Source organism: Octopus sinensis, linkage group LG11 (genome assembly GCF_006345805.1).
Source record: "Octopus sinensis linkage group LG11, ASM634580v1, whole genome shotgun sequence".
NCBI classification, from domain to species: domain Eukaryota; kingdom Metazoa; phylum Mollusca; class Cephalopoda; order Octopoda; family Octopodidae; genus Octopus; species Octopus sinensis.
In genome coordinates, this window is record NC_043007.1 from 49234484 (window position 1) to 49260633 (window position 26150).

Sequence of the window (26150 nt, forward strand, 5' to 3'; positions counted from 1 at the left end):
TAGATATGTAAATAAACAGATCAATATACAGACGGATAGGTATATAGACTATATGAACATATACATATGGAGACACGGATCCACACATATAAAGCTACACATCCATACATACAAACATGGTACATAGTTACATAACACACACACACAGACATGCACACACTAGGCGGCAGAGGTGCATACATATACAAACGCATGCTCACACCACACACATAGAAAATACACAAACACGGACAGACAAGCACATAGATATGCAGGATACGTACAACAGATGCACACACATACATACATATGCACACACACACATATATACATACATACACATGCAAGCACACACACACATACACACGTACATGCATGCATGTATAGGCACACACACATACTGACCCATTGACCCCCACACATGCGCACAAACAAACAAAAGGACAGAGTCAAGACTATTGAAAAGATTGCAAGACGCAACAAAAATTTTAGAAAATAAAAATAAGAAATAAGTGAAAATTTTACCGGTGAGTGTGTTAAATAATAAGGCACTAAAAGAGAATGACGCTCCCCAGACACAACAGAATATGCTTCAACACACGAACTCATACAAAGAATCTTGCAAGCCAAATCCCCAAACGAAATATATATATATATATATATATATATATATATATATATATATATATATATATATATATATATATATATATATATATACACATATACATACACACACACACACACACACACACACACGCACACACAGACACACACACACACACACACACACACATACATTTTGCCGTTTATATAAAGAGAGATTAGCATATTTACCTACAAGCCAAATTACATCTAGTAAACTACAAATTAAAACTGCAAACATATATAAATATATAATCTTTAAGAAAACAAAATATTAGTGAAATAAAATTTATACACATGTTTGTATACGAGAGTGCGTGCGTATATGTATATATATATATATATATATATATATATATATATATATATATATATATATATATATATATGGAGAGAGAGGGAGAGAGCAAAGTGCACAATAATATATACATATTATATATTATATATATGGATATATATATATTCTATATATGCATATACATACATATATACACGCACACACATATAAGGATAAGATCGTTATTTAAAATACCGATCATATCAAGTAGCCAGTATGGTAATAAAAAATCCTTATTGGTAATAATTATTATTAAAATCATAATTAAGGGTATCTAAAAGTTACCACCGTGCTAGAGATAGCAGTCAATGGTTGATTCTAAAATCACATCAAGCATTCATACAGCACCAGAAGAAAAGACAAATAGTCAAATAAACTAACAAAAAACTTGTATAATCCCACATCTAGATTTCTGGCTTTGCATAAATATATACTGCTTCATCAGTGGTATATACACAGATATTACATAATTACACACACACATATATATATATATATGACATACGTATATGTAAGTATTCGTATGTTTTATATATATATCTATGTAATTATGTAATATCTGTGTATATCCCACTGATGAGGCAGAGTATATTTTTATGCAGATCAGAAATCTAGATCTGGGATTATCCAATAATTCTTTGTTAGTTTATTTGTCTATTTGCCCTTTCTCCTGGTGGTGTATGAATACTTTTTGTGGTTTTAGAGTCAAATTTTGACTGCTATCTGTAGCATGGTGGTACCTTTTAGATAAGCTTGATAGAAATTTCATATATATATATATATATATATATAGTAATTCTACTTATACTCGATAAAATGCTTTGGTCGGCGCTCAGGCTGTAGTTGGAGGCACTTGCTCAACATGGCACGTAATGGAACTGAATCCCGAAACATGTAGTCGGGAAGTAAACATCTTACAACAGAGCCACGCCTCTGCCTTTTAGTAAGAAATACCAAATCTACAAATTTCTTCATTTAGAATTTTGCTGATGCTCTCTTTGACTTATCTTGTTCTTATGGTCATCCAGATATCTTTTAAATTTCAATATGTTTTTCTATTACATGTATTTTTGGCATAAAATCAAAAACTATTACGTATCTATCATTTCCTTTGTTTTCCTTACAGTGGAACCTGGTTTGTGACAAAGACGGCTTGGCGGAATTAACACAATCTTTATTTACTGCAGGCCAAGGAGCTGGTGCTTTGATATTTACGGCTCTTGCAGATAAAATAGGTCGGAAACCAGTTCATGTTGGCTCTGCATTTTTGCTCTTTCTATGTGTGTCAGGAAGTGCACTCTCCCCAAACATATGGGTCTTCGCAGCGATTCGAGTTTTAAGTGGAGCTTTTCAACAGGTTATAATATTTATCTGCATTATTTTTAATTCAACCTCTTAACACACACAACACACACACACACACACACAATTGTTTCAGTCATTAGACTGAGGTCATGCTGGAGTTATCTTTTTGCTTCTTTTATCATATCTTCGCACTGTTCTTCTCTGATTCCATGCTCTACAAATGCGCATCCTTTCTCGGGTAGCTTGAAACCGTGTTTCTTGTGAATTCAGAGTTTAGACTAAATTAGCCCTTATAAGCAAATATAATTTATTTAAGCGAGCAGACGATAAATAATTGCACTTAAGAGCATTCTTTAAGCGATGGTCGCTACAAAAAAATTAGCTCAATAAAAAAAATATTTTTCAATATCAACACGCCACCACCACAACCACAACCACCACAACAATAACAACCATCAACGCTATCTGCCTCTCTCTCTCTTGCTCTCTCTCCCCCTTTCAATATAATTGCCTCCTCTATCCATCTCTCTCTATCTACCTTTCCTTTCAGCTAACTTCTTAACAACGTCATAAGTATTCCTTCCCCACCGGACGTCGTTAACACTTTTCTCGCCTTCTGAACTGATACCCTGCCCTTGCCTTCCTTAATACTAAATTGAGGGCGATCAACCATAAGACAAATATTAAAGGGGATGACGAGTCTCATTGGAAAATTCCTTTCTTGATATTAACTTCCCTACGACTGTGTCACCTGAGTAGAGATCTACTTTTCATTCCTTCATGCTAAAGCTATGTTAATTTTCTTGTGTTCTCTGCTATACTGACTATACTCAAACATTCACTTATCCATGTGTGCGGATTCATGTGATAGGCTATTTTGTATTCTATCCATGCCATTGCTAGAATTTTCTTTCTAGCTTTTACGTCATTTAGTAATTCTTTGTCTATGTATAATAGATCATGCGTTCCTCTAGCCTTTTTCTGCAACCTTTCTGTTCTTCTGGCAGTAAATTTTGGTTGTCAAGATGCTTGTAAATGCTTTCTTAAAGCATTCCTGTTAACAGCTTCCACACTAATGGTAAGAAAGTGATTGGTCTATAATTGGTCTATATTACCCTTGCTTTTATCTTTCATAAGGAGTTTGTTCTCCCTCTAGTCATCCAATCTGATATTAGTCTTACATTAAGGCAATCCTGAAGTTGTTTCTTCAGCCTCCCATGTAAACTACTAAATTTCTTTAGCCAGTACTCTTGAACTAAATCTGGTCCCGGGCCCTTCCAATTCAGCATTTTTCGTAACACTTTACTCATTAATGCACTAGCTAGTCTTAGATCTAGCAGCTTCTCAATCGCTACTTCTTCCTTCACTTTCTTTAACCACACATCATCTCCATTGTGATTGATTGGCTTATCCAAATATTACTCCAGAGCTTTCTAGCTTCTTCTGCGTTAGGTATCTCATCTTCATTACTTTCTTGTCCCCTGTTTATTTTGTTATAAAATCTCTTCTGGTCTGTCTCAAATAATCTATTCTGTTGATGCTGATCTATTCTTTTCTGATATCTAGAAAGATTACCTGCTGCTGCTGTGATACGCTGGTTCAAATTTTCCGTGACAGTCCCAAATCCTTTCTCTTTGACTAAGTATTTTAACTCAAGAGAAGATTTAAATCTTGTATTTCCTATCATCATCATCATCATCATCATCATCAATGACACTAGCTTACAAATAGTCGAAACCCAGTATACTCGTCATGAGTACCGGTCTGATAAGGATACACCAGGCACGTACATCGCAACCATATCTTATATCAAGACAAACAGCGCATGACCTTGCAGATCGAGTAACATATGCTGCTCAAAAGTTCCCTGAATGAGGGTTGTTTAAGGATGCTGAATGAAACACTCATTTATCCAGAGATGAAACCCCAAAGAATTCCTATGGCTATGATGTTACAGCCTCAGGGTGGTGATTATACCACTTGTCGGCAGTTTTGATATTGTAATGCCGACTTATTAGCCAGTGGAGATATTGGCCAACTCTGTCATGTCTTAATTTATACTCCACTGGTGCTAAGACTTTACATCCAGAGATTAGGTGGTCCACTGTTTCAATCATGTCGTTGCAGAATCGGCATTTTGGGTCTGCTCCATTTTTCATCACATTGGCCTGGTAGTTCCGAGTTAATAGGCTTTGATCCTGAGCAGCCAGGATGAAACCTTCGCTCTCTGCTTTTAGCCCTGAGCTCCGTAGCCACTGATGGGTTTGCTTCTGGTCAACATCAGCTTGTTTGCTGCGGGTCACATATTTGCCGTGCAGAGGTTTCTCCTCCCACCTATCAGCCAATTGCTCGTGCGCTTTCTTTATTTTATTATTATTATTATTATTATTATTATTATTATTATTATTATTATTATTATTATTATTATTATTATTATTATTATTATTATTATTATTATTTCTTCTCGAGAGGACGGACGTGTCTCAAGAAGCTGTGTAAGTTTTGCACCATTTCTGTTGGAAATTTGTTTAAAAGTGTAAATATTTTTGGATATTTGTGTGGCCAAACCGACTAACTTCTTGCGGAGCTAGTTGGTTAGGCAAAATTTTACCCCATTGGGGGTAAAATTTTGTTTGAAATATTGACATTTTAAAATTACATTCACATACATATTGACAAAAATGTCGAAGAGAGCAGATGGCTGTTCCCTTCTTCGAACATCACACCCGGCACAAGAAAAAATTGATTTGAACATTTCTCCAAACCGCCCATTTCGTGTCTTAAAGGCAAACAAAATGTTTCGATGGAACGTGCGGGCGCGTGCAACGTTCCAAATGAAAATGAAAACGAAGGCGTCACTTTTGACGTCATGGAAGATTTCCCTCCTCTTCCCTCCACCAGTGCTCCAGTACTGGAGAAGGACGGTAAAAAGAGCGTTGCAAAGGAAAGCGACAACGATGGCGTCACCTTTGACGTCAACGAAGATTTTCCTTCTCTTCTCTCCACCAGTACTCCAGTACCGGAGAAAGGAGCAAAGAAAATGACCAGCAGCCACACCGACACCACCACCAGCAACAACACAACAAGCCATCGTAACAATTTCGCCTCCGCTACAAAAGAGAACTCGGAGGAAGTAAAAGTTACGATGGACCAAATAAAAAGCGCAAAGGAGTTGTTGAGAAAAGAGGGAAACAGTGTTTTCCTCAATACACCTCAACAACTCATACATGACACAAACAAGAAAACAATATATTATAAGGTTTTCGACAAGAAAAACAAAAGACTAATCAACGCAACACCCCAACAATTGGAAATAGCTCTGAAGTCCATATTGAGCAAAAAGAGCTATGTCACCAGAGGGAAGCGTTTCGGAACCGTGGAGGTTCGCTTCCCAACAGAGGAGGATGCAAGGGCGCATGCCATTTCGCCCTTGCAAAATGAAAATTTGTTCCTTGTTCCAACATACCTCGGGCGGAGCGTCCAAAAAATAAAAATCGACATAGTACCCCCCGAACAAAATATATCATGGCTGGTGGCGGCTGTCCTCTATGACATAGAGGACACTGCCACTATTCTAGATATAAGAAGAGTGAAGGAAAAAAACTTGTCAGGTATGGGAGTTCAACAGCTGGTACAAATCCAGCAGAAAAACATTAATGCCATATCTGACTCGGTAAATTTGCCGGACGGAACCAGGCTGCACGTTGCTGTGGAGGGGCGAAAGCCAAAATGTTACCTCTGCAGCAGCGAAAGCCACCTAAAGAGGGACTGTCCCATTTACAAAGAAAGAATGGAGGCAGACGACAATAGACAGCAGCAGCAGCAGCAACAACAACAACAACAACAACAACAACAACAACAACAACAGAAACAACAACAGCAAGAAACACCAAAGGCTGCCACACCAGCAACACCATCACCACCACCACGACGAACGACACTATCTCCAACCACCAAACCAACAACCAACCCCAGCACCAAGAAAAACAACAACAAAAAAAGGAAGAAGAAGAATCACCGACACCGTCACCATCACCAACAGATACAGCAACACCACCGCTACCAGAAGAACCAACAATTTTTCGCCCTCCTGCTGAAGCGGACCCGACAGCCACCCCCTTTCCGGATCAGGACAGCTCGAATTGTGCGAGCACTGATACCGAGAAAGGTGAATGGCACACAGTGCCTCCGAAGAAGAAGAGGAGGAAGAAGCAAAAAGACACACAGGGGAAGCACGAACAAATAGTGCTTCCCAACATCAACAATAACAACAACACGCACTCACAACAACAAACAACACCACTTTCGACACCACTACTGCCACTGCCACACACACCAACACACACAGACACGATTACAGCCATAAACACAAAAAAATGAAAAACTCGTTTCATATATAAAAGACAACACAAGTACAAACATTACAGATTTCATAATACCTACACACAACACACCACCAGCACACATCCTCACCATTAAAATGAACGAAAAAACATATAGTGACGTAAAACAAATATTCCCTAACGATGTCGGATCGCTAGGGAGAAGTTTCTCAAAGAAACTTTATAAAAATATTGTAGAAACACCCGTGCAAAAGCACAAGGGAGCCACCCCCACCACCAACAAAAGTAAGTAGAGCCTTTTTCTTCTTTTTATTTTTTGTCACCTTTGAAACATGGCAAAACTTAGAATCGGTTGCTTGAATGTGAGAGGCCTCGGGTCACCTTGGAAACAGGGTCACCTGTTAAACGACCTGAGGTTTCATGATGTGGATGTAGCAGCCATTAGTGAAACCAGGCTCTCCGACCCGCAGGAACTCGCAGCCCTTTTCGGCGGATACGAGATCTTTCTATCTCCGTGTCGGCCGGGAGCGGGCGGTGGTGGTACTGCGGTTTTGTTTCGGAAGGGCCTGGACTTGAAAATAAGGACAGTCTTCATGGATCCGGAAGGTAAATTGGTGGTCCTCGACGTAGACGGTAGTGACGGCCGTGCTTTCAGACTGCTGGCTGCCTACGCTCCGACAGAAGCAGGGCAGTCGGATTATTTCAAACGTCTGGAAGTATTCCTGGGAACGTCACGCACTCTAGTGCTAGCTGGGGATGGGAACGCTGTCTTAGACGAACTTTTCGATCGGGTGGGCAGGGGAGCATCTGATAGGAGAGAAGGATGCAAGAGCCTCTCCAACCTACTCGGACGCTTTCAGTTGTCCGACAGGTTTCGACTAGACAACCCGAATGTGCCAATGTGGACTTGGACCAATCGCATCGGGTCGTCTAGATCGTACTTAGATAGAGTGTTTTGTAGGCCAGCGGATAAGGACAGCATAGGGTGTCAACAATTCCACATAGTCGACTACACGGACCACAAATTCGTGATCTGCACGGTCGACTTAGATAGGTTACATAGACAGGGACCCGGCTACTGGAAGCTGAACGCGTCGTTAACGGCGTGCAAAGCTTACAGAGACCGGATTAGTTTACTAGTTAAGCGGGCGCTCATGGGGGCAATCATCAACAACAACTGGTGGTTTGCCTTCAAGAGAGCAATTAGAGTAGAGTCGATTAGGTTTAATAAGACTCTAGCTATTGAACGTAGGAAGAGAGGGCGGGATTTAGTTAAGAAACTAGACGAGGCTCTTGAGACTGGCATCGCGACCGACGCGTTGGCGGCAAGGTTACCCCTCGACCAACACTTTGACACCAAACATGAAGGCTGCGTTGTCAGAGCTAAGACACTTTCGCTAAGCGAGGAGGGGACTAGAGCCGCTCGATGGGCCCGCGTGGCGGAGGCGAAGCGAGGCAACAAAGCAACCATTCGGTCTTTGGTGGACCAGAACGGGCGCGAGTTTGCCGAACCGAAGCAGATGTGTGCGGTGTTTCAGCGGCACTTTGCTCAACTGTTTGGGACGAGCGGTGGAACGGACAACGGTACAGACTTCGGTGTGTACCTGGAAGGCCTACTGCAACTCTCGGACAGCGAGGCAGAGTGCTGCGAAGGACCGATATCTGCCTGGGAAGTGGAGGAAGCAATGAAGAGTTGCACGAGAGGTAGATCGCCGGGTTTGGATGGTCTGCCCTACGAGCTTTACACTTCAATGCCAGACTTGTTTGCGGGCCTGTTGGCAAACGTCTACTGCAACTGGCAGCAAAACGGGAGAATTCCTGCTTTTGTCTGTCGAGGGGTGGTGGCTTTGCTAAGGGGACATTATAGGGAATTTTCGGCCCATCACTCTGCTCAATGCAGTTGGCCAAGGTGCTAGCCAAGAGATTGGCGCTTGTCGTGGACAAGCTGGTTGGCAAAACGCAGACATGCGCCGTGCCGACCAGGTCGATACACGACAACCTCCATCTCATGCGCTACATCATAGAGAGGGTGGGTAACGACGCTGGCGTGGGTGGGCCTTTGATCAATTTAGATCAGAGTAAAGCCTTCGATAGGGTCGACCATCGGTACCTGGCAGCTGTTCTCAAGGCAGCTGGCTTCGGTCCAGTCTTCCGTGGGTGGATCGCTGCTTTATTCAGCAACATCTGCTCGGTGATACGGGTAAACGGTCACCTTTCGAAACCGTTTGACATCTCGCGTTCGGTCCGCCAAGGATGCCCTCTCTCCTCCCTCTTGTACATATTGACTTCGAGCCATTACTGCGCAAGTTGGAGGCTTTAAGGGGTATCCCGCGCGATCTAGGAGGTGGAAACAGCGTGTCTGCCTATGCCGACGACGTCACCGGGATGGTGTCGAGCCACAGGCACATTGACCTGATTGGCGAGACACTAAACGACTACGAAGCGGTGACAGGGGCAAAGATTAACGCGGAAAAGTCTGTGGGCTTGCAACTGGGCACCTGGCAAGCCCATGCCGTCCAACAGCGCCGTAGGGCGCTGGACAGACGGACCCGTTAAACTGGTTAAACTGCTCGGGGTCGTTCAGTGTCCTGGCATTGCTGACTTGTAGAGTTATGTTGAACAGCTGCCGTTACGTGTTGGACGGATCCGTCTGTTGACCGAGTCTGTAGTGATGATTGCACCGCCACCCTCCTTCAATCGGGCAAGCAATGCTGTTTTCATTCGCCTGGTGACTGTGGCGAAAGAGGTTGTTTTGTGGACAAGACTAAAAAGGCATGAGGACAGATACATTCTTCTTTGGTAGAGCTCTCATTTACTTTTTCAAGTTTCACTTGAAAAGGAAATTCATAGTGGAGAGGAAAGTGCTGTCCTCGGGCGAGTTTATTGAAAGCGGGGTGAAAGTTGCGAAAATGGCAAGAGTGGATGGTACTTCTCTCTAAGTGTAGACCTTTGAGTCGGAGAAAAGGAATTGGCGAGGGCATTTGCTCCTCGGGTTTCAAAGAGATCTCGGACAGTGGGGGTCCTCGATTATCCCTAGAGACGTACCTGTATCAGGAGGGCTACATCTCTATCATCCTCCTTCCGTTTTTACCTTTGTATGCTATGCATATGTCCCTTCTTTACCAGTATATACCGTGTATACATTATATTTTATTATCATTTCATTATCATATGTAAACCGCCACACCCTTGTAGCAAGTGAAATCGTCATCATCATCATCATCATCATTATCATTATTATTATTATTATTATTATTATTATTATTATTATTATTATTATTATTATTATTATTATTATCATTATTATTACAACTACTACTACAGCTATTCTGAAAGACTCTCGGATAGTTCTTAATTTCCGGTTTTTCTTTACTTGAAAGCAGGCAATAACAAATCACCAAAAGTTTCAAGCAGTGCCTTCTCCTGTGGCGCAAAGAGACAATACTCTTTTTAGAATGCGAGTTGTACCCAACAATGCTGTCTTCTGGATCACCTCGAGCCTGACCAGCAGCCAATATTCTTAATATGTTTTTCAAAGCTCTTGGAAACTGCTCCTAATGCTCCAATTACTACCGGTTTCACCATTACTTTCCTCATGTCCCAGAACTATCCTATCTCGACCCGCAGTGGCTGGTATTTCTCAATCTTTTCTGTTTCCTTACATATCATCCTCGAATCACCTAGTATTGCATCATCTATTATCTTTGCTTCTTTTTCATCTTTATGGAGACTTGGTCGCACTGTATGTTAAAAACCCAGAGTATTTTGTAATGTTCGTTTTCTACTACAGCTTCTGGCTTGTGTTCGGCTCTCTCGAGGTTTGCTTTATCGCACAACAACCAGGGGACATATCTGGCCACATTGTCGTCTCATTTTGTATTCGCGTTGTGCGAGCTTACAGCACTCACTAACAATATGGCTCTCTTCTCAGAGCACATCCTATACTGTGGTGACTCAGTGATTTTATCAATGCGATATTTGGAGTAGTTTGTTCTGAGAGGCTGTTCTTCAGCGCTACACACCAATGCCTCAGTGGGCCCTTTTAAGTCTCCCTTCTGCAGCTATTGCCAGGTTTCAATGCAAGCAATCTCATATTTTTTCTTCAAGAACTGGCTGTGCATTTTCTTGTCCCGCCAAATTTCCTTCATCTGTTATCTCTGGTCTTTCTCAAATCGTGTTCCTTCACTTTTAAGGTTCCCTGCATTTTCACTGCTTCAATCATTTCTTCTTTATCCCCCTTCACATACCAAGCCAGGCTATTCTCCTCTTCCCTTACACAACGTTCACAACACACCAATCCCCGTTCGCCTTCTTTCCTTTTTACATGCAATCTTGACACATTACTCCTGGGGTGTAGCTCCTTGTTCATTATCATTAATTTACGTGTTCTCCGGTCTATCTCTTGTAATTCATTCTTCTTACAAGATACTATTCCTGACCCATATATCAGCAAAGCAACCGCCCACGTGTTAATTGCTCTAATCTTATAGCGGCCATTTTGCTTCGATTGGAGCACAAGCCGAGTTCTCCTCACATACTCTTTCATGTATGTTTCGTTCATCTTGTGTCCATTCGTCTTATCTCTTTCAATGATACCCAGCTACTTATACCCTTCATCTCCGATTTCCTGTATAGTTTCGCCACTTTCCAGCTTGACTCCATGGCTTTTACTAATTTTCCACTTTTTGAGAATCATTACACCACATTTCTCTTTCCTAAATTCCATGCTAAGATCTTTGCTAATCATCTGCGCAGTTGCCGTCAAACATTCAATTTCTTTCTCTGTCTTAGCAAATAGCTTCAGGTCATCCATAAGCCACAGGTTGTTTACTTTCACCCTGCCTAGCATGTACCCCACACGCATCTTTCATAAAACGCTGGCTAGTGGCAGTATGCAGACAACAAATAGACAAATGGGAGAGGCGACAGACTGTCCCCTTCAAAGATTCCTCTTTTGATATTTACCTTCCCCAGCTTATCTCCCCACGCTGTGAGTTCAGTTTGCTACGATACCATTAAGTTTAGTATTAACTTCAATATATTGTGGGAGACCTTAAGCAACTTAAGGCATTCGATAATCCACGATTTTGGAACCATGTCATATGATTTCCTGTAGTCCACCCATGCCATCGCCACATTTTTGTCTCTTCTTGCAGTAAGCCAGAATAGTCTTATCGATTGATCCTTCGTTTCTCTGCACTTACGTCTACACCACTTTTGTTTCACTGGTAGTAGGTCTTCTTCTTCTTCTTCTTCTTCTTCTTCTTCTTCTTCTTCTTCTTCTTCTTCTTCTTCTTCTTCTTCTTCTTCTTCTTCTTCTTCTTTTCTTCTTCTTCTTCTTCTTCTTCTTCTTCTTCTTCTTCTTCTTCTTCTTCTTCTTCTTCTTCTTCTTCTTCTTCTTCTTCTTCTTCTTCTTCTTCTTTATTGTCTGAGCTCAGTTTCTAACGCTAGATATGTACTACGGTGCTAGCTGTTCACTACCAGTGAACTGAGGTAATACCCCTTATTTTTCGAGCACCATCCGTTGTATCCGAGCGGTTCCAAGCAGTGCTGTTTTCTGCAAGTGCTCCACCTTTATTGCAGCCCCCATTTGTTCCATGTACTTCTCAATTGTTTTACTCACCGTTCTCAGGGATCTAACAATTATTGGTATTACTACCACCCTTTTCATCGACCACAACTGCTTAAACTCCCAAGCTAACCCGTCATATCTATCTTCTATTCTTTCTTCTTTATTGCATGCCTTGTTGTCAGCTGGGCATGTTGTATCTATGATTCAGCATCGTTTACCTTCTTTCTCAATTAACACTATGTGTGGTTTCCTATTTTCTATCTTATGGTCGCACTGAATCATAAAATAACCAATGCATTATCATTTTCGGTGATGCCTTCGGGGTTATGTTCGTACCACTTTTTTGCTCTGTAAAGTCCATACGTGTTGCAAAGTCTCCAATGGACAATGCTTGTTATACCGTCGTGACGTCTCTTATATTCCTTCTGGGCTAGTAGCGTACATTGACTAGTAAAGTACCATATGGTTTCACCATTTTGTCCACAAATTCTGTACTTATCACTTTCTGATGTGTTGTCTATTCTTAATGCTTGCTCTTGGGCAACACAGATTAGAGCTTCCGTTTCTGGTTTTAAATCACTTTTAGTCATCCATAGCCGTTTTTTCTTTGTCTGTCTTATCTTCAGCATCCCTGTGAAATTGTCCATGCCTTCTTTTCTTTATCCACCTATTTTCAGTTTCATTCATTCTCAAGTGCTTGTACAGTGCTTTATCTTTGCAGTCTTCCATCCTACAAAAGCCTGACCTTCTTACTTGCAATAATAGCGGTTCTGTGGAATTTTTTACAGACGATGCTATGATGTTTTCGTCTGCTCTAATACTGTGTTCGCATCCAATCAGTCCTCTTCCCCCATTTTTTCTTGGTACATACAGTCTGTCTGTGTCTCATTTTGGGTGGAGTATCCTATACCCAATTAAGAACTTTCTTGTCTTTCTGTCTAAGGTGTTCAGTTCGTCTACTGTCCATGGGATTACGCCTGCTCCATATCTAAGTAGTAAAACCGCCCAGGTGTTGATAGCTTCAATCTTATTCTGTCCGTTTAATTTCGACTTGCAGATCAATCTCCGTCTGCGCAAGTACTCCACCTTAAATTTTTCTGTCATTTCTTTCTCCTTAAGTTATCCATTTCTAATATCTCCAAGTACTTATAGTCCGTCTCTGCTATCTGCTTCATAACCTCCCCCGACGGTATCATTAGCCCGTCCATACATTTGATTTTGCTTCACTTTAAGACTAACACACCACACTTTTTCAGTCTGAACTCCATTCTGATATCAGCACTGAAAGTATACACCTTATTAAAGAGGAACTGACTTGGGATTCATCTTTACTATAAAGTTTAAGGTCATCTCTGAATAACTAGTAGTTGACTTTTTCTTCGCGACTTTTGAATACATACCCAACCTTTACTTTCCACAGAATCAGCGTTAGTGTTATCATGCACAGAACAAAGATCAGTGGGGACAGACAGTCCCCTTGGAAGGTGCCTCTACTGATTTCTATTGTCCTTAAGCTTCTTCTATTTGCTGTCAGTTCCGTCCTCCACTTCGCCATCCTTTTCCAAGCAATCGCTCGACATACCAAATAGGTTCATACATTTCATAATCCAAGAATGTGGGATCATATCGTACGCCTTACGATAATCGATCCATGACATGGCTAAGTTAGTTTTCCTCCTCTTGCACTCTCTAAGTACAGTTTTGACTACCATGAGTTGATTCTTGATACCTCTGCACTTACGCTTACAAAATGGCAAGGCTCCATTTTTACCAAATGTTCATACATTGACTCTGCGCCTGTTCCAGTCAATAATTTCCACATAAGTGGTGAGCAGTATATCGGCCTGTAATTGTCTACTGTATTGCCTTTTTCGGTGTTTTTCAAGCACATCGCTGCCCTATCCATTGCCAACCACTCTGGTGTTACTTGGTTGGCATTTAACAAGGTATTGACTTGTGCAGCTATTCGCGCGTGACATTCACTAAATCTATTGATCCAGTACCCTTGAACTATATCTGTTCCCGAGGCCTTCCGATTGCCCATTATGTTACCGATTTCCTTCACGTCCCAAACTGAAATGACTAGTTCTGCCTGTTTTGGGCAGACTACTGTTTTGTTTCAGTTCTTGCAACCATTCAGCATCCTTCTTGTGCTCCTTGTATTTGCTCCAGATGTCACTCCAAAACCTTTGACTTTCAATGTTATCTGGTATCAACTTTCCATTTGTACACTCTCCATTTATTTCTTTGTAGAATCTCTTCTGATATACTCTGAATAACCTATTCTGCTGGTATCCCTTCATTCTTTAGTTGTATCTTACCATCTTTGCTTTCTTTGCAACAAGGCGCTGTTTCAGTTCCTCCATTATCATTTTTAGGCCCTTTGAATATCATACTTCCTGTTCAATGCGCTGTATTTTTGTTCGCTTTTAAGCTCCCCATTCTCTTTTTGGTCTAACACAGAAATGTCTTTCGAGAGTATATCTAACCCCGCCTGTATCCTTTCCACCAGGGATCTTTTCTTTGTCACTCTCACTCTATTTCTTCTTCTTGACGTCAACACCAACATTTTCTGATACAACACTTGCTGCATTGATCAAATTGTGTGTTTCTGTGATGTCTTTTGTTCAGATGTATTTCAGAATTTCATTCATATTTTTCGTTTCTTGGTTCAATTTCCACTGTTCAACCTTGTTAAGGTTGCAAATAATGTCGCTATCATTCTCCTGTAGTCTTGCTTTCATGCTGTCTTAGATTGCCATTTGCCCATCTGTCATGTTGCCATTAGTTTTATTGTTTTCTTCCATACCATTTATATGTCTTTCATCGAGCAAGCTATCACTGTTCCTTTCCAGTGGTTTATTAGAGATTTCACCTCTGTTTTCTGCTATGAGATTACTTTTATCAGTAGGAACTGTATTTTCATCTTTTCCTCTGCCGCTATTTTCCAATTCTCATCTTTTGATAGCTTCTTTCCTACTTCTGTGAACGAACAATTTTTTCTTATTGCTCCAGTTTAATCATATAATCTCTGTTCCGTAAGTTGAAACAATCCTCTTTCTCTCAATTGATCATACATACTTTGTCGGTATCCCCTAAGATGAACACCATTTTCGTCTACGGGTTTGTTCAGGTAGTAACACTCCATAACAATAGTATTGACTTGTTTGTTCCATCTACACCGTGTATGTCGGTCCTATTATTATTATTATTATTATTATTATTATTATTATTATTATTATTATTATTATTATTATTATTATTCAGTAGTTTTATTTTTATAGCGTTCATCCTTTCGGGGTCGATTAAATAAGTACTAGTTATGCACTGGTGTCGATGTAATCGAATTAATCCGTGTATCTGTCCTTGTTTGTCCCCTCTGTGTTTAGACCCTTGTGGGTAGTAAAGAAATAGGTATTTCGTCTGCCGTTACGTTCTGAGTACAAATTCCGTCAGGATCAACCTTGCCCTACATCCTTTCCGGGTCGACAAATTAAATACCAGTAAAACACTGGATGTCGATGTAATCGACTAGTCCCCTCCCACCAAATTATAGGCCTTGTGCATATAGTAGAAAGGATCATTATTATTATTATTATTATTATTATTATTATTATTATTATTATTATTATTATTATTATTATTATTATTATTCAGTAGTTTTATTTTTATAGCGTGCTTTCACTTCACTACCGAGCGCAGCTCTGTGTGCCTTGGGTATGTGCTGTGATTTGTTGTGATGCTTTGATGGTTATTGTATGGAAAGTGTTCTGCGTAGGATGTGTGCAGTGCCTAGTAGTGCAATTTTCTGTATGTTATATGTGTTTGTAAGTCCTGGTGTTTTTGTTATGTATTTGTCTGAATATTTTTTTATCATGCCTGAAAACACCCTACTATGATAGGAATTGTTTCTGTTTTCAGATTCCACATTCTAGTTACCTCTATTTCCAGGTCTTTGTATTTTGAGAGTTTCTACATTTCTTTTAGAGACACGTTGTCATCAGCCGGTATTGATACATCAATTAGAAAGCATTTTTTTCTTCATGGTCTCTGACAACTATATCTGGTCTGTTGGTCTTAATTTCTCTATCTGTGTGTATCGGCATATCCCAGAGTATGGTTGCTTTCTCGTTTTCTGTGACCTTTTCTGGTGTGTGCCTATACCATCTTTTTTCTGTTGTTATTCCATAATGTTGGCATAGCTTCCAATGTATGTAGGTTCCAACTCTGTCATGTCTGTGAATATATTCCTTCTTAGCCAGGACTGGGCAGCTAGAGATAATATGATTTATTGTTTCTTGTCCATCTCCACATATTCTGCAGTTACTTGTTATATTTCTTTTCATTACATGTCTTTGGTAATTTCTGGTGGAGAGGCTTTGGTCTTGTGCTGCAATTAAAAATCCCTCTGTTTCTGCTTTGAGTCCTGAGCTTCTCAACCATTGCTGGGATTTTTCTTTGTCTATTTCTTTTGCGTTTAGTTTAGTCCAGTATTTACCATGAAGGGGCTTTTCTTGCCATCGTTTTATCATGGTTCGTTGCTGTTCTATTTTTAGTTTGGATTTCATTTGTTTTATAGCTTTTGTTGTTTCTTCTTCTTCTTCTTCTTCTTCTTCTTCTTCTTCTTCTTCTTCTTCTTCTTCTTCTTCTTCTTCTTCTTCTTCTTCTTCTTCTTCTTCTTCTTCTTCTTCTTCTTCTTCTTCTTCTTCTTCTTCTTCTTCTTCTTCTTCTTCTTCATATTTATTAGGTGGTATGATTTCTTGTTTGTATTTGTCAGCTTCCTTAAATACTGAGAACAGATTTTTGTTTTGCTCGTGTTTTGCCGCTATTTGTATCAGTTTTCCTTCCTTCTGAAGTAGATACCTTTGCAGTCCTATGGTGGTTATTTTATAGTAGTTTTCCAGTTGTATAAGGCCTCTACCACCTTCTATACGTTGTATATATATAGTCTTTCTATGTCAGATTTTGGGTGATGCATCCTAGATCCTGTTATTATTTTTCTTGTTTTCCTAACCATTTTGGTCAGTTTATTTCGTGTCCAGTTAAGGATATTGTAGCTGTAACTTATAACTGGGACAGCTAAAGTGTTAATACCTATTATCTTGTTTTTAGCATTGAGCTCTGTTTTTAGTATTGATCTAACTCGTCTATAATATTCTTTTTTTATTTTCTCTTTCATTTGTGTGTGTTGTATTATTATTATTATTATTATTATTATTATTATTATTATTATTATTATTATTATTTTATCTTTATCACAGGTTTTGTTGGAGCTCCTGGAGTCTTGCATGCATAGCGGGCTTACTACCTGCAGCCTACGGTACCATGCTATCCATTCTTTTCAGCTATCTAATACTTTTCTGATTATTCTTGCCGTCTCAAAAATGCAAACGTTTTGTAACATTTTTACTAGTCACTCTATTCCAATTTCTTTTATATTCCTCTTGATGCCTATCAATAATTTGCGCTAACTTCACCTTCCTTTTCCATAGCCATGCTTTTTCGTACATAAGAGGGTTGTATCTATCTATCTATCTATCATTTCACCTTTCTTCGTGACTATTCGTGGGTCATAGGGGCATGCAACATCAATTATATAACATATGTGGTGCATCTTGTCCACCACCACTAGGTCCGGTCTGTTATGCTCTAGCACCTGTTCTGCCTGGATTGAGAAATCCCAGAGGATTCTGTTAGTCTCCGACTCTGCCACTATGCGGTTTGTGCTCATTACCAAGTCTTGCCTCTATTTAGCCCCCACTTTTCGACTAGTTTCCAATGTAGCACTTATGCTACCTGGTCGTGATGCCACAACTTGTTGTTTTAGATAAGTCTAGGGCATTCATTCGTGATATGGGCAATGGTTTCATCCACTTTGTTGCAGGTGCGGCATAGCAGAGACACTTGCTCGTTCCTCAGGTTGACCCTCCAGTTCATGGCCAGATCTTGGCCCTGCGTTACCAGTATAGTGCTCTCGGTCTTCTTTTAGGGTTCTTTTCATCATCCAAACCCACCATTTTCTCCAGCGACTTCTGCTGTGGCTACATGGAATTGATTGTGTAGTCCCTTCTTGCGTAATTCTTCTTCACGTCCTGTTTGTACTTCTTCCTTTGTTTTCTCTGCTCTCAATATTCCCGCATTCCTAACTGTCACTAGCAAGGTTTCCTTACTTTGGGCTAGGTATTTCATGAAGCTCTCAAGTTCTATACGCACACAGTCTTCCACACTTATCAGTCCCTTTCCTCCATTTTTCTCTCTTCATGTATAGGCGATCAGTGCTTGCACGTGGATGATGGGCTCCATGCATCGTTAGGAGATTTCTTGACTTCTTGTCCATCTCCTTTAGCTCCTCCCCTGTCCACTTCAGGATTCCAGCGCCATATCGAACTACTGCGACTGCGCGCGAGTTTATTGCCGAAATATGTTTCTGGCATTCAGCCTTGAAGCCAATATTTTTTTCATTCGCCGCAGGTAATCTTTTTGTCTTTTCCTTTTTGTCGTGGTGTTTGACTCCATCTGCCTCAAGTATTCCCAGGTACTTATAGCTGGATTGAGGTTGAATTGCCTTCATCATTTCACCACTTGGTAACCATATGCTTTCTGTCTTGGACCACTGAAAAGCCTTGGAAGCCATTGTCATAGTAGTTGGTTTCGATCCCGTTTTCCGTGGCTGGATTGCCACAATGCACAGCGATATCTACTCGAAAGTTCCAGTGGATGGTTACCTGTTGAGACGACCGTTCAGCATAATGCTTTCGGTCCGTCAAGAGTGCCCCCTATCGTCTGCTATATATGTACTGGTTCCAGAGCCACTACTTCGGAAATCGGAGGCGTTGAGAGGCATCGCTAGCGAACTAGGACGTGGGAGAAATGTGTCGGCATATGCAGACGACATAACCATCATAGAGTTGAACACTAGGTACATAAATCTGATCGGTACAGCTCTGAAATAATGCGTATCTCTCACAAGAGCAAAACATAACCAAGACAAGTCAGTTGGCCTGCAGTTTGGCACCTAGAGGAGCAGCTTATTGCGTCCAATAACGTCGTAGGACGCTGGACGAAGGTGCTGGATAGATTTATTATGATGTGGTTTGGTCCGGATCTCCAGGTGGAAAAGAACTGGAGCGAGGTGACGAGCAGGGTAGCCAATCTCGTCCAGAAATTGCCCGGGGGAACCCATCTCTAGAAGGTCGGACAGAGGTGGCGAATGCATACATCGCTTCCGTCGTATATTATCAATTGACCGTCGTGCCTTGCCCCAATTCTGTAATCACTGTAATCACTCGTTTTTGTCTCTTTGTCTATTTGCAAAATTGCAAAATTACTGGAAAACGGTTAAACAGATTTTCACCACATTTGGTAGAAATACTCAGTGGGCGAGTGGCTCGAAATGATGAACATTTGCACTGATTATCTTTAAAAGAATTTTTTTTTTTAATCGGACTTACAGATTTTCTGCTAAGTGGTCATATTTTGTTGGCTTTCTTTTTCAAATGAATCGACCCTCGTCTGTATCTGTATAGAGCATGCAGTACATATGCGCGTAGACACATGTGGGCACATACATACATAAATACATACATAGGCTTGTGAATTTGTGTGTGCGTGTGTGTGTGTGTGTCTCTCTGTGTGCGTGTGTGTTTGCGTGTGTGTGTGTTCCTCTCTGTGTGCGTGTGTGTTTGTGTTTGTGTGTGTGTGTGTGTGTGTGTGTGTGTGCAGTAATGGATTCGTGGGTTTCATTTATTTACGACTCGATTTCTTAATTTCACTGGAGTATGCAAACCTATGATAGTGATACTTAACGAAAAACTAAAAAATAATGAGAAATCGAACTTAAACATTTCCCGATAAACAAGTGGTCGTATTATTTTGTTCACTTTCTTTTTCATTTGAATCGACTCTCGTCTGCGTGTGTATAGATAATGGTGTACCTATGTGCGTGAACATGTCAGGGTACATACATACACACATAAATACATAGATATCCGACTCTCCGTTTGTGCGCGCGCGCGCGGATGTGTATACAGTGATGAATTCGTGGGTTACGTTTATTTCTTAACTTCACCGGAGTATAATACCTATAATGGAGTAAAAATACCTATAAAAAGCTGATTCAGTTCAATGAAAAAGCATGGGTAAGCAACGCATTGTAATCCACATGCGAAAAAAAATTATCTACGCTCAGGATAAGCATCACCACTGCGGTGCCTTTGTTTTTCATTATTATTATTATTATTATTATTATTATTATTATTATTATTATTATTATTATTATTATTATTATTTAAGGCTGTGAGCTGGCAGAATCATTAGCGCGCTGGCTGAAATGCTCTGCAGTATTTCGTCCTTCGTTACCTTCTGAGTTCAAATTCCACCGAGGTTGACTTTGTCTTTCATCCTTTCGGAGTCGATAAATCAAGTACCAGTTGAGTACTGGGTCGATGTAATTGACTATCCCCCTCCCATCCCCCAAATTTCAGGTCTTGCGCCAATAGTAGAAAAAGTTATTATTATTGTCATTATTATTATTATTATTATTATTGTTATTATTATTATTATTATTATTATTATTGTTAAGGTGGTGAGCTGGCAGAATCGTTAGCACACCGGTCGAAAGGCTTAGCAGTATTTCACCCGTCTTTACAATCTGAGCCAAAATTTGAAACCATTATTATTATTACGAAAAAGTGATCTGGCAGAATCGTTAGTCTGCTGGACAAAATGCTTCACAGCAGTTCTTTTGGCTTAACGTTCGTAGTTCAAATTCCGCGGAGGTCGACTGTGCCATTTCTTCTTTCGTACTCGATAAAATTAGTATCCATTGAGCCCTGGTTCGGAGTAACCGAGTAGCTTCCTCCACCAAAATTCCAAGCCTCGTGCCTTTAGATGTTGACTTTGTCTTTCATCCTTTCAGAGACGATAAAAATGTACCTGTCAAGTCTTGTGATCGATGTGGTCGACTTTCTCCTCGCCTTAAAAATGCTGGCCTTGTGCCAAAAATAGAAACAATTATTAATATTATTATGAAAGCTACAAAGGTGGTGAGCTGACAGAATCGTTAGCACCCTGGGCAAAATGTTTAGCAACATTTCGTCCGTCTTTACGTTCTGAGTTCAAATTCCGCCGAGGTCGACTTTGCCTTTCATCCTTTTAAGGTCAATAAAATAAGTATCAGGTAAGTACTCGGGCCGATGTAATCGACTAGTCCCCTCCCCAAAAGTTTCAAGATATTAAAATTGATTAATGTATTAGATAGCTTACTCAGCACATACATACTGAATCCATAAAACTTTATCATAACTGTGAACTTAAAATATATCTTCCTACAGGGTATCGTTATTCCTGGTTTTACCATGATATTGGAGATGTTTCCTGCTGACAAACGGACACTAGTTTCATGCACACTGGGGGTTTGGTGGAGTATATGTGTTATGATCCTAGCGTTGGTTGCCTATGTCATGAGACATTCAGAATGGAGATGGCTCTGTGCCGTTTTTGGGATTCCCGGGATCATATGTATATTTCAATTTTGGTAAGGAATTTCTTGTGATTTTTTTCAAACTACTTCTTCGTTTTAATTTTCTCTTTGTCTTTTATTTATTTCTTTTGCATTTTCTTTCGTGGTGAAAATTCCAATATTAGATGTGACAAAATAACAAAAGATATGTTTTATTCTTTTGCTTTTTTTTTTGCATATATGCTAATTAAATATCATGCTAAGCCTGTATCTTTAGTTCCGAGAGTGTGCCCTGAAGCTCTTTGGGTACTCAAAACGTTTCGGGATTGCTAAGGAAGAGCGTTTACAATGAATGAAGAGCTTCCTGCAGCGGGACTGGGTAAGATTTAGAACTATCTGTTAAATCTTCCGTGAGTGGAATTCATGATCCGAAGAAAACTGGTAATAATCTGCAGCTGAACTAATTTGATCTGCAATTCTCCTATATACCAATTTACACGAGTTACTTGTTAATACTGACTGAATTCGCTAGAGCATGATGCAATATATCACTGACTGATCTTAGCTAATGAGAATCCATTCCACAGATGCTTTATTCAGCTAGGTATTGTCTTAGATGCGGTACGAAACTGTGTAACAATGGGATCAATAATTAACTGTTCCTTAAAAGAGAAAGAAAGAAAGAAAGAAAGAGCAGGCATATCTTAGAAGAAATTTAGTTCTTTAGTTTGAATTAGCCATAGGTGCAGGAGTGGCTTTGTGGTAAAAAGCTTGCTTACCACATCTCATCTCATTAATATCTTTGTCCAGCCCGTAGTTTCTCCATCTGTGTACGGCTTTCATAGCCCATATAATAAAATAAAGAAGCTTGCTTACCAGCCACATGGTTCCGAGTTCAGTCCCATCACGTGACACCTTGGGCGAGTGTCTTCTACTATAGCCTCGAGCCGACCAAAGCCTTGTGAGTGGATTTGGTAGACAGAAACTGAAAGAAGCCCGTTGTATATATATATGTGTGTTGTTATTTATGTCTGTGTTTATCATCCCGCCATCGCTTGACAATCGATGTTCATGTGTTTACGTCCCCGTAATTTAGTGGTTCGGCAAAAGAGAACGATAGAAGAAGTACTAGGCTTACAATAAAAATCCTGGAGTCGATGTGTCCGATTAAAGGTGGTGCTTCAGCATGACCGCAGTTAAATGACTGAAACATGTAAATGAATAAAAAGAATAATGGCTAATACGTCGTTGAAGCATCGCTTGGTTGTTATAAATTGAAGACATTTTCAGTGAGTAGATTTTCAGACGAAATAGCTTGTGGCTGCGGCAGACGTGGAAGATCTCTGAAACTCTGCTCAGCGATTTTAGTGGTTATTTCAAGACCCGGGATTTTTCAGTGAAAGCATAATTTGCTGTACCGTGTCCCGATAGAGTATGTGAGAGTTCTGTCCATTGTTTAAAGTTGTAATTCTGCTATTCCGCAATCGCAAAACATATTGCTGACAAAGGTATGTATTTCTTTTTATCCATCGATCTGAATGAGTATTTATGTTCACTGTAGCTGATATTGAAATCATTCGTGGTGGGTTCCGTTGAATTCCCTCAATACTGTCTGTGAGTGTCAAGGACGCACTGTATACCACTTCTTTGGAGAGAGATAAGTTCCTTTGAATCGGAAGTTTAGAATTTTCCGCAACCATAAGCTGGATATTGAAAGCAGTAAAATTACGACTAGATGTATGTCTTAGATTGCGACGTGGATGCTGCAGGAAAGGACGCTGTCCGAACAAACTTAAATCATTGAATTTATTGGCTTTGAAAGTTTATGATATTTATGTGTGATTGGAAATTAATTTTTGATAGTCATTGAAGATTTCTCTTCATGTTAGTAGTTTCATTCATGCTGTAGAGTGGGTTGAAAGAATTGTGCTTGTTATCCTGGTTTTGTAGTTATGAGGGAGGAGTTATATTTCTTGTAAAATGTTTTCATTAATCTCGCTTCTTGATAGTATATTGCTATAGTAAGAGCGGGTGGGATTGCAAATATCCTTAAATATCATTTACAAACTTCTTGATTATGGATGAGGACTGAGCGTTCTTGTATATATAAATAGTTTTCTCGCTTGGTTTTCTGGAAGTTTGATGTGCTCCTGCACTTAGAACTTATGGTTTTTCAAAATTATACTGTTTTTGCGGTGTCAAAGTGTCCTATATTTTGTGATATATATATATTTTGCATATTTTTCTCCGTCTTTTAACACGTACGTGTATATTCATAAATACACACACACACACACACACGTGTGTGTGTGTGTGTGTGTGTGTGTGTGTGTGTGTGTGTGTGTGCGTGCGTGCGTGTGTATGCACATATCCGAAGAGGTGCTGAAAAAGTTTCTGGCTTTCGGTAAAATATAATACAGGAAGATCAGTTAATTATAATGCTATTCAACATATTCCCCTCTCAGATTCACACTCGTATTGCAGCGGCCCTTCAGATTTTCCAAGACTAGTGAAAAGAAATACGGATAGTTGGACCGCCAAACAAGCCTCTGAAGCAGCGATCACTTCCGAATTAGAGTGAAATTTTTGTTCCCTTGAGTTGATTTTACCGTTGTGGAAAGAGACGATAGACGGTGGGGGCCAAATCAGGATAATAAGGTGGGTGGTCTACCAATTTGAAGCCAATGTCATCCATTTTCCGTAGAGTTTTAATGTGCTGTGTGTGCTGGTGCATTGGCATGCAAGAAGCAGGGTACCACGACTCGGTTTTCCACGGCGTTTCTGCTCCAAAGCTTCACGCAGTTCATCCATAGGATCATGTCGAATTCTGCTTTAATGGTTGAACCTTTTGGCAAGTATTTTATGAAGCATACTCTGTCTTGTCCCAAAACATTGAAGCTAGAATCTTTCCTGCTGGCTTCTGGGTCCGAAACGTCTTAAAATTCAGGTGAACTGCTGTGGGGCGCCACTCCATTGATTGCTACTTAGTCTGGGGATCATAATAATGAAGGCAGATTTCATCCATGGTGACTAAACGAGACATAGTGTTTCATCATGGTGCAAAGCGGTCCCAAAATAGCCTTTCATGTCGTTACGCGGATGTGCTTCTGTTCTGCGTTCAGGCATTTCGGTACCCATTTGGCCTTCTCATGTCCAGGAGTGTTGTAGATAATGTGACCAACTCTCTCGCGGAAAATCTACAGAGTCTCAGCTATGACTTTAGCTGAAATCCGGCTTGTTCTCTGTTATCACAGAAGTTGGTGGTCCTGACCTAAAAATGGCTAATCGGAAACCTCGGGGAGAGTCATTTTCTTTTTGTGCCTTATAATATAAACACATCACCGGTAAAATCTTCATTGATTTCTTATTTTTATTTTTCTACGATTTTCGTTGCGTCTTGCAACCTTTTCAATAGTTTTGGCTCTGTCCATTATTTACACTGCATTCCTTTTTGTTTGTTTGTGCGCATGTGTGTGGGTCAGTGGTGTATGTGTTTTGCAACTATGTACCATGTTTGTATGTATGGATGTGCATCCTATAGTGTGAACCCGTGTCTCGATATGTGTCCTTGTGTGGAGTAAAGTGTGTATGTATATGTGGTCATGTGTTTCAGTCTCCATTTGCATATGTGTTCTTGACTGTTCATATAACCTATGTACCTATCCGTCTGTATATGATTTGTTTATTTTCATATCCATATGCTTACATACAAAAAAAAAACATAGATACACTCACACACACCACACACATACATACATATATCTACATAACATAGAAAATACACCAAACGCGGACATGCAAGCACGTGAATATGCAGAATACATACATACATACAGATGCACACACATACATACATATATATATATATGTATGCATACACACACCTATATATACACACACACATGCGTACATATATACATACATACATACATACATACATACGTACATGCATGCATAGGCACACACACACACACATACACACACACACACACACACACACACAGACCCACATACATGCGCACAAACAAACAAAAAGGAACGCAGTGTAAATAACTAACAGAGTCAAGACTATTGAAAAGGTTACAAGACGTAACGAAAATTTTAGGAAAAAAATTTTTAGGAAATAAAATAAGAAATCAGTGGAAATTTTGCTGGTGTGTGTGTTGGTTAAATTATAAGGCACCAAAAGAAAATGACTCTCCCCATACACAACAGAATATGCTTCAGCACACGAACTCATATAAGAATCTTACAAACCAAATCCAAAAACGAAATACACACACACACATTATATATATATTACATACATACATACATACAAAATACATACATACATGCATATTCATATTCATATTATGCAGGTACTTAAGAGAAGCTTTCGATGGTTGTTCGCAAAAGGGAAATTGTAGAAGCCGAAAGAATTGTGAAACGCGCAGCAAAACTTAACGGAGTCGTTTCGAAGCGGCATGGACAAAATGTCTGAAATCTAATGAATCTGCCATGGAAATG

At 40.0% G+C, this 26150-nt stretch overlaps 1 protein-coding gene across 2 annotated transcripts in view; it reads left to right on the top strand.

Annotated features, from left to right (window-relative positions):
• LOC118760859 (organic cation transporter-like protein) overlaps nucleotides 1-26098 on the top strand; it is a 47999-nt gene extending 21901 nt beyond the window's left edge. Inside the window, exons 3-5 of one of the 2 annotated variants that reach the window (XM_036507483.1) lie at nucleotides 2088-2318; nucleotides 21514-21716; nucleotides 26003-26098. In XM_036507483.1, the coding sequence (XP_036363376.1) occupies nucleotides 2088-2318; nucleotides 21514-21716; nucleotides 26003-26087 (519 nt within the window). In that variant the 3' untranslated portion in view covers nucleotides 26088-26098. Of the gene's footprint in view, nucleotides 1-2087; nucleotides 2319-21513; nucleotides 21717-25366; nucleotides 25385-26002 lie in introns of those variants that run through there. The other variant, XM_036507484.1, reaches the window with a different exon arrangement.
• Nucleotides 26099-26150: the final 52 nt, after the last annotated feature.